The sequence below is a fragment of the Bombus impatiens genome, unplaced genomic scaffold (genome assembly GCF_000188095.3).
Source record: "Bombus impatiens unplaced genomic scaffold, BIMP_2.2 scf_0673, whole genome shotgun sequence".
NCBI classification, from domain to species: Eukaryota; Metazoa; Arthropoda; class Insecta; order Hymenoptera; family Apidae; genus Bombus; species Bombus impatiens.
The window spans coordinates 191,027-206,604 of NT_177092.1; the positions used below are offsets into that span (position 1 = coordinate 191,027).

Sequence of the window (15,578 nt, forward strand, 5' to 3'; positions counted from 1 at the left end):
AAAGTAAATTAAACTACGCTCGAAGAATTAGGGAATATAGAAAAAATTGAAGGTTATGGAATTGAGAGTTCCTGCGAGACGCATAAAAGGAAACGATAGAACAGATCGTTCACTGACAGTGGCGAAGTAAGTACAACGTCAGGACAACGTCTCGACGTTAACATCAACGCGGTCGCTTGAAAAGCCCAAATTCATCAGGTTTAACGCTTTCGCGTTTCAAAATTTTTATCGAGCTGTACCCATCAGCAACGCTGTCTTCTTCGTTGAATTGACAAATTTCTGCAGTTTTCTGTATACGTTTAACGCACGTTTCCTCGCAACGGTGACAGAGCGACTGCCGTATGAATTTTATTGCCCTTAAATCATCATAAACCTAGTATAAACAAATAATTAACGGTGATAATAAAATATCAATCATCGAAAGACGATCGAGAAGCTGGGTTGTGGAAACAGAAGCACACTTACAGTCGAGTTTCGTGTGTGAGGATCATCTAGCGCTGTATCAATGAATCAATAAATCATACTGCACGATAGTAGCCAAGACTCATCTAAGAATCGCCGATAAATCGTTATCTCCTGCGAGATTACTATTGCGTGTAGAAAGGTAAATAAGATACGGGAAGGAGGACGAAATAATTCAAGTCTTCAGGAGGATCGAATCAGTGAAAAAACGATTCGAGGGAGAAGGATCTTTTCCAAGAGGCTCGTTCGAGAATGTGAATTGCAAGTTGATCAAAGATCGAACTTTTTTTATTGATGTTCTTGGCAGAACAATCGGAAGGCATCAGCAATTTCTCAAGAGAATTCGGAATTAACGACCGAGAATACAGGTAAGTACATTTATGTAAAATGTGTTAGCAACGTATTTCAAGCTAAAAAGAATCGTTTAAAGCAATATGTAAGTAGCTGTTGATAATTCGCGTTATGCGACGAAATAATCTCGATATTCGTTTCGCGATTATCGAGAACGTTTATTGATAATCAATGCGTTCCGATGGGCTGGATATCTCTAAATCGAAAACCAGACTTTCGAGCGTCACAATTTCGATAAGATTTGCCCCACACGAACGATTCGTTGTGCTTCCTATTCAAATCGTTTTTGAATCTTCACCTGAGGAGATTTTATGTAGAGATTACGATGAATGTATGTTAATTAATTTTCTATCGGTAGATCTCGAGATTTTTTTAATTTGTTTGTTTAAAGAGCCCAAGGTATATGAGATTGATCGAGAAAAAGATTGAATCCGTAGAGCTGAAGTACAATTATGTTTCCTTAAGTGTAATTGTTAAATGAGTTAAAAAGAGTAGGTTGTAAAGATAATATGTCTGTTCATTTACCATTTGAAAAGACAAGCGATTTTAGAGGGACATATGTAAGACTCTGGATTTATTTTTATGGATCCTGAAATGAATGCACGTTACGTAAACATTGCAACGTGTAGTCGTGAAATACATTTTCGCAATCGTTTGATATGGATTTTGAAGTGGCTTTGTTTATTTCCATAAGTTGGTATTCTTGTACACGTTTGAAATTTAACAAGAAAGATTAATTAAAATTGTTAAAAAAATCATTTCTACCTTTTCAATTATTTTCTAAAGTTTATATTTAATATATCTATCACAAAGATTAGAATTTAAAATGAAATTATACATGCATTAATCTTTATCCGATGCAACTATCTTTAACGTACTAGAATTTAGAAAACCTCCAAATTATTTTAATTCTATTGAATATAAATATTAATTTGTTTTTTAGTAGAACGTATAGCTGCAATCGCCTGTTGAAATCTAAGTAAAATCGCTAATTATAAACTTGTATTTTATTAGGTATCTTTAAATGATAATTTGGAGAAAATGTTACAAATTTTTATTATTCCTTAAAAAATAGAAATATATATTATTATTATCATTATTATAAAATGCTAACATACTTTTTTTTGTTAAAAATGCTAATATACTTTGCTTTAATATTACCAAGTTATTAGTTATTATATATGAGGTAAATTGCCTTAAAAACCAAAGTATCTCTTTTTCTAGAGACTATCGTTTTAGAGCATTTTTTATAGGAAATGTCTGTTTTTCGCCACAATGTGCGATAGAATATGTATCGCTGGAAGGCTCATTTTTGTGTTCATGTTAATTGCCGTAACAGAAATCTTGACGTTAACATGTTTTTCGCAATAATGTATGTAATTCAAAGTTCATCATCACGATTTTCTTAAACCACAAATCTTTTTGTTCACAATATACATGTGTGTATTTCCTGGAAACTGCGCACCACATAAAATCGGGCAATTTCAGCGCTCGATACAAACGGCATTTACAATTATGTAAAATTGTCGATAGTAGGAACGTATTATTTGTGAATTTTTGCAAATAATACATTACATCAAATGATATCTCGAATAATTGATGGCTTAATATGAAAAATATTTTGAATAAATAATTTAAGATAAATTCTATAACAACAAATAGAAAATTAATTAATTAATATAAACTATTTTTAATGACTCACAGTCTTCTTGCAGACTTATACATATGATTCTTCTAACGTAACTAACTACAACTAACATAAATGAAATCTACATTTTCCAAGAAATGGTTAAGAATATTAAAAAAAATCTACTTTCTTCAAAAATAAGAAAAAGGTTGAAAGAACATAGTTTTCAATATACGTATAAAATGGTAAAAGAATAGCCATATTGCTTGATTATAGATTCATAAATTTTCAATTTGAGATACGAGTCGCGTGCCCGCCGTGTGTACCGGAAGTCAACTATCATTGCGTTTGTGTAATAGTGTATCGGGTGGACATTGAAATGTGAATTTATCGTAGAATGTGGTTAACAGGTGGGAAAATAGGAAACGATGTGTTCCGGGATAATTGAGATCTGCGCAATTACATATGTATATGCACGCGATAAGGATTTATGACGAGCAATTTTTAAATTTTATTACTACGCTGTGAGTTAACTCTTTCGCATAAGTGAACGAAATATCTTAACAGGCTATGTCGTTCACGTGATACTTCGGACGAGATATCTCGGGGCCATACAATGTCGTCTATATCACCGTACTGTCGGAAAATAATGGGATTTCATAAAAATGTTCAGAAATTTATAGGTAATAAAAAAGAATAAGAAAAGATAACAATATTTTCCAAATAGAAAATTGTTACCTATTAATATTTTAACGAAAGGAGACAATTTCTTTCGTATCGATTTCCTTGCTTATAGATTCTCGCAAGCGCACACTACCACTTTCTATCATAAATCTGTAAGTGAAACTGTCCGCCTATAAATTTGCAATAAATAACGGAATATTCGTATGTAACAGCGTTACTAAAATATAATGAAAGTACTTTCGTACGAAATAGAACAGCTCTAAGCACAATAATAGCGCATTATGCAACATTTTACGACAAGAGGAAATCAATTCTAATGTGACCTTTCGTAAATCACGCTCGTGCGAATTTGCACAAAGCGGCCACGACAATTCGTGCAGACATTATCCTGAGATATCGACATTTTCAGTCCAGGATTCCAGATCTCATCGGATTAACCATACTCGTCGAGCTTGGTATACCTAGAGCCTAATAGTAAGCATAATTTACGTTTAAGAAGCATTGTGGTTATTCGTGACTCCTTTCTGTCTCTTGCTCACATCTGAATATTTATTAGCTACATCGTGAACTGTTTTTGCATCCTTATGTTAGAAAATCCCACGTAGATTGTGTATCATAGAAGCATTCAAGAATATGTCTGAGTTGGAACGTTGTAATCGTACGTACGATCGGTCGATTGCTTAACGAGTCTTGTCGATACCTCGATCTTGCGGGTTTAACGGATCACATCATTGTGATCACGGAAAAATAAATAGAAATAAATAGAAAAATGGATATTGTGAAATTCTCGTTACATTGTGGCATTCGTATCATCGTGGTATTAAAAAAGTGACCAGACAGATAAGAACGAAATAATTGCAAGGACTTGCGAAGTTTATGCTTCTTGTGCCTCGATTTTTCAACAACTGTCCTTCGTCGTAAAATTCTCTTTTCTTTTTCTGCTTTATTCAACCGACGATAATAATCGTTTACTAACCTTGCGTAAAGTAGGAAAAATGTTATCACAAATAATCTAAAATTCGTAAATGCTGACATTAAGCTCTATTTTGTATCGAATGATCGAATTAAACCTTACGTCGTAGCATCGAATGTTATGCAACGCAATTCTGATCCATCTTATCCATTCCATGACGAATGTTTGCCAGCCATTTGCACCTGCTATTAACGCATATTAGTATGAGAAAAACATGTATCTTTTTCTATAATACAATAACAATAAAAACCATTTTGTGAATAAATTATCTAATACAATGCGATAATAAATGTTGAATCATGTGTTATATTCACAATTCGCTTATGTTAATTGTTGTCGTTAATAAATGTAAATGTACGTTCTGCGATATTCAGATGCAAGTGTAACTATTGTGGAGCTGAGATATTGCGTTTAAAACATTTTGTAAATTTTTTTACATAATATCATGAAATTCTTTTGTATAATGTTGATTCGAAATGGATAGCATACAATTTTCTTTCATTTAACTTTTAATCTATTTTCTCTCCTTTTCTCCGATTTATTTTGTAGCTGATCGTTGTTGATAACTTAACACTGTATGCAATTTCGTGTTTGTTGATACCGGTTCCTGAAACCAAGCCGAATTCTTTTGAATTTTTACAATTTTATAATCTTATCATGTCTATAATTATAATTAACATTTGTATATATTATACGTAATCGTATTTTTCAATGCCACTTCAAATATGCATTTTGAATTTGGTATCCACTTGAAGTCGCGTTACTTGAATCAATATAATTTCAAGTCGAATAGCTTGACTTATATGAACACAATTTTCAATTTAAATCACTTGAATTCAAGTCCCTTGAATCTAAGTAATTCGACTAATCTGAACAAACTATAGTTTTCAAGTTACATGAATTTTAGTAACTTTGAAATATATTATATTATTACTATTAAAATATTAAATAAATAAATAAATTTATTGAAATGCATTATAATATACCATAATAATGAATTCTTAATAAATATAATGGTGAATCCAAATATAAAAGTGAATAATGCAAAGTGAAATTCATACCAATAAAATTACTTGAAACCATATGGGTTCAAGCAACAAAGCGCTATGTGATATGAACTTAAAGCTTAAAGCTTTTTAAGATAATCGATCAGAGAATTAACAGACATAAATTTTTTTAAGTCATGGAAATAATCTAAATGATAAGTAAGAAATGGCGATCCATATCCGTATGGAAAATTTTTATCGATAAAAGTAAGACCTTCGCCGATTGTTACATTGGTGCCGTGCTTAAGTCTAACATAAGTACCTATGTACCATCTTAAAAATCATTTTGTTTTCAAACATCATCGTTATCAATGGCAATCAAATTAAACTTGAGACATTGTCATTGAGATCATCATCATTTTTGATGTTGATATTTGTGACGTCATATGATAGGCAATCGTATAGATTTTAATCATTGCTGGTTTGATTATCTATTTTAACGATATAAATATTGCTACCACGAAATTCAACTTACAGAGATTCTATCTTAATCGCTCCTGTATATGATCGATAAAATATCGAAGATTAGTAGCAAATGTATTAATTGTGATTCTAGAAAATACTTTTGGAAATCTGATGTGCTTTTTAATTAGGACAAATGCAGTAATGAGCGTAGATACATAAATATTGAAGTTAATTAATACGCAAAGTTTTAATCTATTTTATCGAAAGTATTATTTGCATAGTACTATGACGTATAATATATACAGTTAAGATTTTTAGATATTGGCACTGATATATTATGTATTATATAATGTTAAATATTTAATTTATCTTTTTGTACTGGTCATATGTGAACGCACTCCTAATCTTTTCGTGAAAGTTTTAGATAAAAATCTGCATACAGTTGAGGAACTGTTCTTTCTCTTGTTTTATTCATGTTCGTTTTAGTATTATAAGCATCTACAATATTCGTATACAAAAGGAGCACATATTTATACTATAGAATATAGTTTTTGGCGAATAGAATTCAAAAGTAGCAGTCTTAAGGTGCGGAGATCATTATTTTAAAAATTATGCGTGTATGTAGTAAAATGATATTGCGATATTAATCAGATAATTGTGTATATGTTGTTTTAGATTCACCATGGGGAAATGTACAAAGTCACAACCTACAGAAAGTCCTATGCAGGAATTTAATAGCAGGTATGGATTAACTTGTGTTTTATTCGCAATTTCATTCACGTTAATTAAATGTGCAATATCAAATTAAATTTATCTTAAATTGACAATTTTGTAGGTTTTATTAATTGTATCATTCCTATCGATAGACGTAAAACCTCTTTGATAATGTCATTAGTATTAATTTTCATTAAATTCATTAATTTCATAAGTGAATTTGAATTTTTATTGATAATTCTAATCTCAATAAAATTTTCGTTATCAATCATTATTAACGTAAGGCACTGTGTATTGTGTATGTTGCTACACGTTCTATATTTATGTCAATTATTTGTTAAAACTTAATGAAACCCCATTCTCCAATGATAAATAATCATTGATTAACTAGAATTAATTATAGAATCTTCATATTTAGATATTTCTTGCGTATGGTACTTGAAAAAAGAATTTACATTTACTTTCTTCTAATATATATAACCAAATATAAATAAATATAACCAAATTGAAAAATATAGGATCTTTCAAACAGATTATAAATGAGTAATGTACTCCAATTAGAATAAAAGGTTTCATTTGATAAATTTCTACGTCGTAAAATATTATACAATTGTCCACTTTAACCTCCCATGTTCCGAATTACTTTGAAAAATATATGATAGTATCAAGAGGCACGAAACAAGATAGTATCTTCGACACATAATGTAATGACGTATTTTTTCTGTGATCAGTACAAAAATAGCTACTGTCATGATCGGAGAATACAATGAGAAGGACGAACTATACAATCCCTTTGAACACCGTGATAAGAAAAATACCAATTCGTAAGTTATCTTTTCTTCATATCAGAACATAAAATCTAGTCATACTATTGACCAGTGAATTTCAACATCGTTTACACTTCATTGTTACGATATAGGTAAATTCAATATATTTTATTTTAATTTAATTAGAGTATCTGATACTATACGAAATAGTACAAAATAACTGAAAAAGATAGTTTTATTAATTACCGTCTTGTTTGACTTCTTTTATAATGTCATTGGTTATTATTACTCTGGACCGGCAGTATACCGTTTAAGAAAAGAACTATCATTAGAAAAAGAAATCACGAGAAATGTACAACATAATAAATATACAAATTGTTCTTGTTACAGAGACTTCGGTGCTCTAGCTCACCTATTAAAATCGTCTCTTGGCACCGGAATCCTTGCTATGCCAAATGCGGTTAAGAATGGCGGAGCGTTATTCGGTGGAATCGGTACTATAATAATCGGTATAATATGCGCGCATTGTGTTCACATACTGGTTCGTTCGTCCCACGTGCTATGCAAGAAAACGAAAACACCACAGATGACATTCGCCGAGACAGCGGAGGCTGCGTTTTTCAATGGACCAAAAACATTAAGGCCATTCGCGAATGCAAGTAGAATATTAGTAAATATTGCATTGTGTGCGACTTACTTGGGCGGTACGTGCGTCTATGTGGTATTCATATCGACCTCGATCAAACAGGTAAATCTTACACGCTGGTTTCCAACAGTTATTATAATAGCAGTCTGTTATATTGTGCAGTCGTAGAAAAAAACAATGGCAGTAGAAAAATATAAAACGAGTTTCCTTGTACTCACTTGTCATTCGTGATAGTTAAAGAAACAATAAGTACACAATACCCTGCTAACAAAGCAAATAATATACTTTGACCAAAGAGTCGTTCGATAAAAGATAACCAGTTGTAGAAGTTGAGACAAATTTAAAACGCAAATAGACAGTAAAACACAATATTCCGCTAAAAATATTAATACGCCTCGATTATATTTCCGATATACAAATAGTTGAAGTGCTGGTGGAGCATTGATATCAATGAATTATATTTAAAAAATGCGACAATTGGATCGAGTGTTGAAACAGCATGTCGGTGCTCGAAAGATACCGATAATTTGAATATCAGTCCGATAATGCCATTTCAGCGTTGAAACATTCGTTATCCACAATTTTAACTAACGAGTGGAAAATTCGCAACCTAACAATTTTATCTATCTACGTAAATTTGCCGCTGCGATCAATAGGATCTTCCTTTTTACTACTCATCTTTAACAAATTAATAAACGTGAAATTGTTCGTTCTTTTAATGAAAAATGTTCATATTGGAGTATTTATTTATTAGCTTCGGCTATTATCATTTTGTCGTTTATTTCCCCAATTTGAAGAAATTTAAAATAATTTATTATGTTGGTATCGGTTATTGGCAACGTATACTATAAATAATTAATTGTATCATAAAATAGTGTTATATTAATACGTTTTGTGCTGATCTCGCGAAAATATCTTTGCCATTTCCGCATTGATATATTAATATTTTAGTAATTTTTTTTGCAATGTAATTTTACATTACAATATAGGAATTTGTTTATAGGAAAGGCGATATCAACAGTTGAATACTAACATGACAAATTTTTTCGTGAATGCTGAGTTTCTGTTCTTAATATCTGCCAATTATACATGTACAGATTCAGGAAAGTATTTGAACAGTTAAAGAAACCTTATGAATTCCCTGTAAAAAGTATAAAAGTTTTCCATTCTATTTCCAAGTAGTCTGTGAATCACCGTATCGGTTACATTTATAAGCCATTAACGTGGAAGTTTACTTAAATATATGCACAATAATTCCTTGTTCAGACAACTAGTCATATTTCATTATTCATTGCCTAATAATTATTCATTGTGCTGTTTGTGAATATCTACGTATAAAAGCAATTAAAATTTTTGGTTTCAAAATATAATAGCAAAGATATTGCTATAATATATTGCTGTAATGGTTACTAAAAATTCCATTTTAGAATTCGAATTAACAAACATTATTTTTAACAACATAACATAGTAAGTACGATATTATGATTAAGTTATATATCAAATTAATAATCTACCATTCTCTCTCTATGTTTACTGTTCTATAATCTACAAGCGAATAGAATCTGTAAATAATATTCATCTCCTTAACCACATCAAAATGTAGATTGTAAAACCACTCTAATCTGCGATCGTCTCGTTTCCTTTGTCCTCGTTCATCGTTGCACGTGCATCTTTCTCTTTTTTCCCTTGATCACAATTGAAAATCTGTGCCAACGCGTAGCCTCAAGACTCGTTCTGACTCGTTTAACCTGCAGGGTCCACCTTGTTTGCTTGTCCGTGAACAAAAATTACGGTCTGAATGGATTGTAACTAACTAATCGGATGATTCAACGCTAAATAAGACAGGACGTCCCATCAATTCTATTTTATCTGCAATATTTCATTTCTTTTCAGTTCAAATATCGTGATCCACTTGTAAAATGTGAAATAAAAACGAAAAGATTAATTACGAAAGCTCTATACGATCGTATAAAATAGTGACAATAGTTTATGCGAGTTACATTTTTTCCCTCAAACGATATGGAAATTTGTTATGGTAAAATTTGGATGAACAGCGGATTTTGAATGAAATATTTCTAGGATACAATTATCATAAAACTGAGTTTCTATTGAATTTTCGTATTTTCTAAATTTTATTACTTTTATAAGCTTTACACACATTTTAATTTGAATTTTCTATTTTAAATCATTTCAATTTTTATAAATGAATTTATTAAGATCTTAGTGCCTGACAAAATAGATGCTTCCTAGAAAAAATAAGTATTCTAAGCTCCAAGAGTCTCGAGACCTCACGAAGTTTCAAATTCGATTTTGACGAATTTGAGAATTCAATTTAAAATGACTCGTTTCTAATTTTTGCTCTTTGTAATAAAAGTTTTCTTGCGAAATTATTGGTGGTTCTGTTTTAGGTTGTGGACTACCACACCGGCATAGACATATCTCTTCGCATGTACATACTCACGTTGATTCCTGCGGTGTTGCTGCTGGGACAAATTCGAAATTTGAAGTATCTGGTACCATTCTCCATTATGGCCAACTTTTCCATGTTGGTCGGTTTTGCGATAACTCTGTATTACATCTTCAGTGGAACTGAATCACCACAGAACATAAAGTTGATAGCGCCGGTCGAACACTTGCCTATATTTTTCGCTACTGTGTTATTCGCCATCGAGGGCATCGGCGTTGTAAGTTTGAAACAATAACTAAACTCTAGTTGTTTGTTAAAATAGTCATAGCTGTAAATCATAGCATAAATATGAGATAGTATCGTTTGGAAAAATAAGTCTTTTCTTCTTATTACCATGTACGAAGGTTTTATGAATTAATTTCTAATTATACAAAATTTTAAATATCCCATAGTTTAAACATTATTATATAATGAATAAAATATTTCTGCAACATTCTGGATATAATAATATTATTCTTATATGATATTTGCTCTTTTTGTTTTTAATACAGTTCAAAAATCTTAATACAGATTCGAAGTCCAGGACATTTAATTAAAATATGTAGCAAAGTTTTTTATCGTGATAAGTTAATTGAAATTGAAAGCTTTCAAATTTATTCATTTCATTTATAGTGGTATGAATTTTATAAATATAGAATTTTATAGATTTCGTAATGGTATAATAAAAAGATTAATTTCTTAGGTGATGCCTGTTGAAAACAGCATGCGGAATCCGCAACATTTTCTTGGTTGCCCGGGTGTCCTGAATATAACGATGACTATAGTGGTAGCTTTATACGCTACACTGGGTGTATTCGGTTATTTGAAATACGGGGAAGCAGTTGACGCAACTATCACGCTGAACATACCAATAACAGAAATGTAAGTACGATTACGAATCAAATATTTATTAAGTTGCTTGTAATTGAATTCAAAAAGTAGATAATCTATTGTGTATACTGTATACGTATATGAAACATTACTATTTGTTATTTATCTTCAATTCAATAAAGATTTACGAATTAGAGTAAAATATTTAATTCTGAATAAAATAATCACGATTTTCTAAATTCAATTTAAAATTCACTTAATCAAATTTCTAAATAAATTTCAATTTATAAATGATTTATAACATGAAATATACGTAATTATTCACGAGGAAAAAATTTATGATTGTATTCTTGGAGTTTAATATTACACATATGGATAGCTTTCGAGGTATCTACAATTCGCAGAATTTTTCATAGAGGATACTTTATCATAATTTTATACACAATATTTAAATGTTCTTAAATGCTCTTAAATGGAAATAAAATTTGTATAAGCCAATATATTGTTTTACAGCCCAGGACAGATGGTGAAACTACTTATCGCTCTAGCGGTTTTGTTTACCTACGGATTGCAATTTACCGTGCCAATCGATATAATATGGAAATTAATGAAAGAGAAATTCAGTCATAAATATGAAAGAATATCTGAAACAGCGATAAGAATGTTCATAGCTTTGTTTACAAGTAAGTTGCTTTCATTTCCAAACAATTATAATCTGAGAAGACTTGAACTAATTTCCTACAAACGGATTTTGAGGAAAATGACGGAAACGATGATAAATTCTAAGGTCAATTGTTAAGAAAGAATATTTGTAACGTTAGTTTCCTCTACTTTTCAATTTATTACGATACATATGTACACGATTTTTTACTAGTTATATAGTTACAAGACGCAATATGTTCTTCCCTCTCTTACTTATTTTTACTCGTAGAACATGTCGACACTGTTTGACAGGAAGAGCCTAAGATGCAATTAAATCACAAATTGCTGTCATTTTCCATGTGGTTTTTTTCGCAACAAATTGTTCTTATTAAGCAGAGTCACGATAAAAGGATTAACGTTTTGATATTGCCGAGATAACAAGCTGTGATTACCCTTCTGGTTATTACCGGTTTACGCCACTGAGTGTGTACCAGACATGTGTGTTATTTTCCTAAGGAAGTAAGAGAGGAACGTGAATTGCAATAGAAAGACGTAGACCGGGTTAGGGGAATACTTGTTGGCTTCGTAACCGCATGACTCACTGTTAACCGTTCAATGACTCGTTCGCATTTAATTCATTGAGGATCTACCACTTTGATATTCACGTCCTTGCTGTTTACGTTGTTGATGTTTCGACTTTTCGACGCGATAACTCTGTCTCTTTATAATGCAAGCTGTGATTTCCCTCGGTTGTGATGTTACTTAATAAGCTTGTCAAACAACTGAATTTAAATACACCAGTTCACTGATTTCTACGTAGTATTCGCTACACGCAACTTTCTCGCAGCTTTTTTAAATTCCGATATATTTTTTCATAATACTTTACAATATAATACCTAAAATCTTCTCTATGTTCGATATTTAAATTGAATGCATAGAATTTTCATATATATGAATTTGAATTTTTTAACGAATCATTAAATTTTTTTATTTTTGTTAGCTAATTTTTCTGCGACGACTATTATGTAAGAATTGCAAAACATAGAATGTTGCCTCCCTTCGTAGATTATTCTTTTGGTTTGAAGAACGACAAGTGTATTTATAATAAACTTTGAAATATCAAGACGAACAAATTATACTTTTCTCTTATATATTTCAATAAGTACGTATTTTAAATGTTTCAGTGTATAGACTTTTGTTTATAGAGTTTTATTTAACAATTTCTTTTCCTTTCAGTTGCTGTGGCATGTCTGGTTCCAAAACTCGAACCTTTTATTTCCCTAGTCGGTTCAGTATTTTTCTCCATCCTTGGCATCGCAATCCCAGCAACCGTGGAAACAGTTTCGTGCTGGGATGGCCACTTGGGTAAGTATAACTGGAGACTTTGGAAGAACAGTGTACTTTTAATATTTTCTCTCTTAGCGTTAGTATCCGGTTCATGGATCTCCGTCATAGATATAATCAAATTGTATCAATAACGTAATGACCTAAATCTATTTATAATTGCATATGCAAAAAGGACTTAATGTAAAATTAACACGTTCATAAGTATCAGAATACTGCTCGTTCCGTACGAAAATTAATATTTGATGTAGATTATCGAAAAAACGATTACTTCATCTTTTTCAAATTCAAAGGACCGAATTTTGTATTCACACAAGATAATGATCCAAGACACATAATGGGGCTGACAAAAACTAACTAAAAGCTCATTGAAAAAATTTGAAATGAAATTATTATAAGTAGGAAATTCTGGCCAAAATCTGATTTTAAGAACTATTTTAAGAACTAATTTTAAGAATATATAGTATTCATAGAATCAGATAACAATAAATGTAACAGGAAAAATGATGACACGAAAGAAATTTTTGAGATAATTGTCGAGGATATTATTTTAATGTTTCATATACGAGTTCCTTACGATGTAAGATTTTTAATGAGATAGTAATTCTTAATGGTTCTAATAATTTCTTTATAACTATTTAAGTTCTAGTTTTTCGTTAATGTTCTAATACTTATGAACTGTGATATAGTCTTACGATATACAATATATGTGATACCTACTTATCAGACGTAGAATACAAATTAAAGATCGCGAAATTTGTAAAAGAAACTTTTATAATAATTTATGTAAAAAACGTGTACGTATAAGTGTATACGATATAAAAATCGATTTTGTACAAAAATTATTTGTTAGCATAGATTATTAATGATAGAAATTCGATAAGAAGTGAATGTATGAAATTATTAAGATTAGATCTTTTTTAAGACGCTGTCGAATATCTGTACAGTAATCGTGACATATTAGCTATCATTATTTATCATTAACGTAATTCACATTCCCATGGAGTATTTATTTTTAAGAGTATTCGTGTACATTGTGTATTTATCTCTGCGTTATACTTAAGCATTTTTGTAATTTACGGATTTCTTGTAATTTAAAGAATATTGTAAAATCGTGAAGTATTATAATTAATTTAGTGATCATAAGATTAGATCGTAATGGAAGAAAAATCGAGAAAGCGTATCTAATTTTAAAGAGGATAAACAGATAGGTGTATTATATTCATTGTAAATATACAAGCTAGAGATACAATATTTTTTAAACTATATAGTACGCTTTGAAATGAGTTTAGCAATAAAGTAGATTAGCGTTCGTGGACTTACTGTTAATGTAGTAGTGGTCGCATTTTTAAGTTGTAGTAAATTTCTAAAAAAGAAGGTAACATACAGTTATTTATTTACTTGTATAAACGAAAAAGTAATTTTCTTGCCTATGTGTATAAATTTTAATAAACAATCTAATATTTCTAATTTAAGCGAACGGATGCGACTGTTACTACATTAAATTTGTAAGAGTAAATAGTATGCAACATCGTAAATTGTAAATTTATCACTGTATAAAACATTAAATCTATATGCATTTTTTAGAAATAATCAATTATTTTTAAACACTCTAGTGCGCTGTAACTTTCTTCGTTAGCATCGTGTTTACTGTTCAAAAATATCCGAACACTTGTTTAATATTTTAATCATAAAATTCCGGATAAATCAAACTGTAATGATTTTATTCTGTATAATAGACATGGCTGTGTATAATAGAATATGATGATGCGATTAAATTTGCTTGTAAATGGTAACACGCAATAACAAAACTGACATTTGTAAATGTCAAACCTTTCAGAATTATTTTATTATTTGAGAAGCTTTTTATTTTCAAATCAATTTTTGACTTGTAAGTCGGATTAACATGATTTTTCTAACTTGATAAAAAGCCTTTGGATGTCAATACAAATAATGTTTACATACATGTAATACGTATACATGTTTAATAACCAAATGAATGTAGTATTGCTACGTTTGTTAATGGTTAAGCTGTAAAAAGAAACTAAACTAAACTAAACTAAATTTTCACAATACTTATGAACTGTAGTGTGCATTTATTGAAATGCCTCAAATGCTTGTGCACGTGAGGGTCTCTGTGCGATATTATCGGATCGTGAATTTGATGATATTAGTAACGACTCTGCAAATGTTGGTTGTGTTTTGCGTTTTGTACAATTACAATACATTACAGCGACGAAAGTCAAATGAATTCCAATCATCAAAGGAATTGTGTTTATATATCGAAAAATTTTTATTAGACGAAGAGTTTGATATGTGAATCCTATAATCTCTAACGTTGGCGTGTTTCCCTGTAAAATATTTATTAGACAATTAGTTCGTCTATCGATATCTGAGAAAAATTGTAATTATATTTTGTACATTTTGATGTGATCTGGACTATGATGTAATGAAAGATTGTATTCATAAATTAACATCTGTTTGTAAAAATGTATAATGTTATTCAATTTCTTTGTCAGAATTTTCCAATGACGACGAAATATCAGACTTTCTTAAGAATGAAAAGTGAATAAAATATATTGAATCAAATCAGCTTCGTTGCTATGAAATTAAATTCCCTGCCTACTGATGGATAAATGT

The 15,578-nt window shown here is 30.4% G+C and overlaps 1 protein-coding gene across 1 annotated transcript; it reads left to right on the forward strand.

Moving 5' to 3' along the window:
• The first annotated feature begins 756 nt into the window (after positions 1-756).
• On the forward strand, positions 757-15,527 carry LOC100748104 (proton-coupled amino acid transporter-like protein pathetic). The gene is made up of 8 exons (XM_003492319.4): positions 757-830; positions 6,224-6,289; positions 6,994-7,086; positions 7,420-7,777; positions 10,084-10,359; positions 10,825-11,003; positions 11,466-11,635; positions 12,831-15,527. The coding sequence occupies exons 1-8, from the start codon at positions 757-759 to the stop codon at positions 13,070-13,072; spliced, it is 1,458 nt and encodes a 485-aa protein (XP_003492367.2). The 3' UTR covers positions 13,073-15,527.
• Positions 15,528-15,578: the final 51 nt, after the last annotated feature.

Bases quoted from the DNA above. Each gene is read 5' to 3' on its own strand.
- LOC100748104 (XM_003492319.4), top strand. From the start codon at position 757: ATGTTCTTGGCAGAACAATCGGAAGGCATCAGCAATTTCTCAAGAGAA. The intron at 6,290-6,993 runs GTATGGATTAAC...TTCTGTGATCAG, and splicing joins ATGCAGGAATTTAATAGCAG to TACAAAAATAGCTACTGTCA. The intron at 11,004-11,465 runs GTAAGTACGATT...ATTGTTTTACAG, and splicing joins AACATACCAATAACAGAAAT to CCCAGGACAGATGGTGAAAC.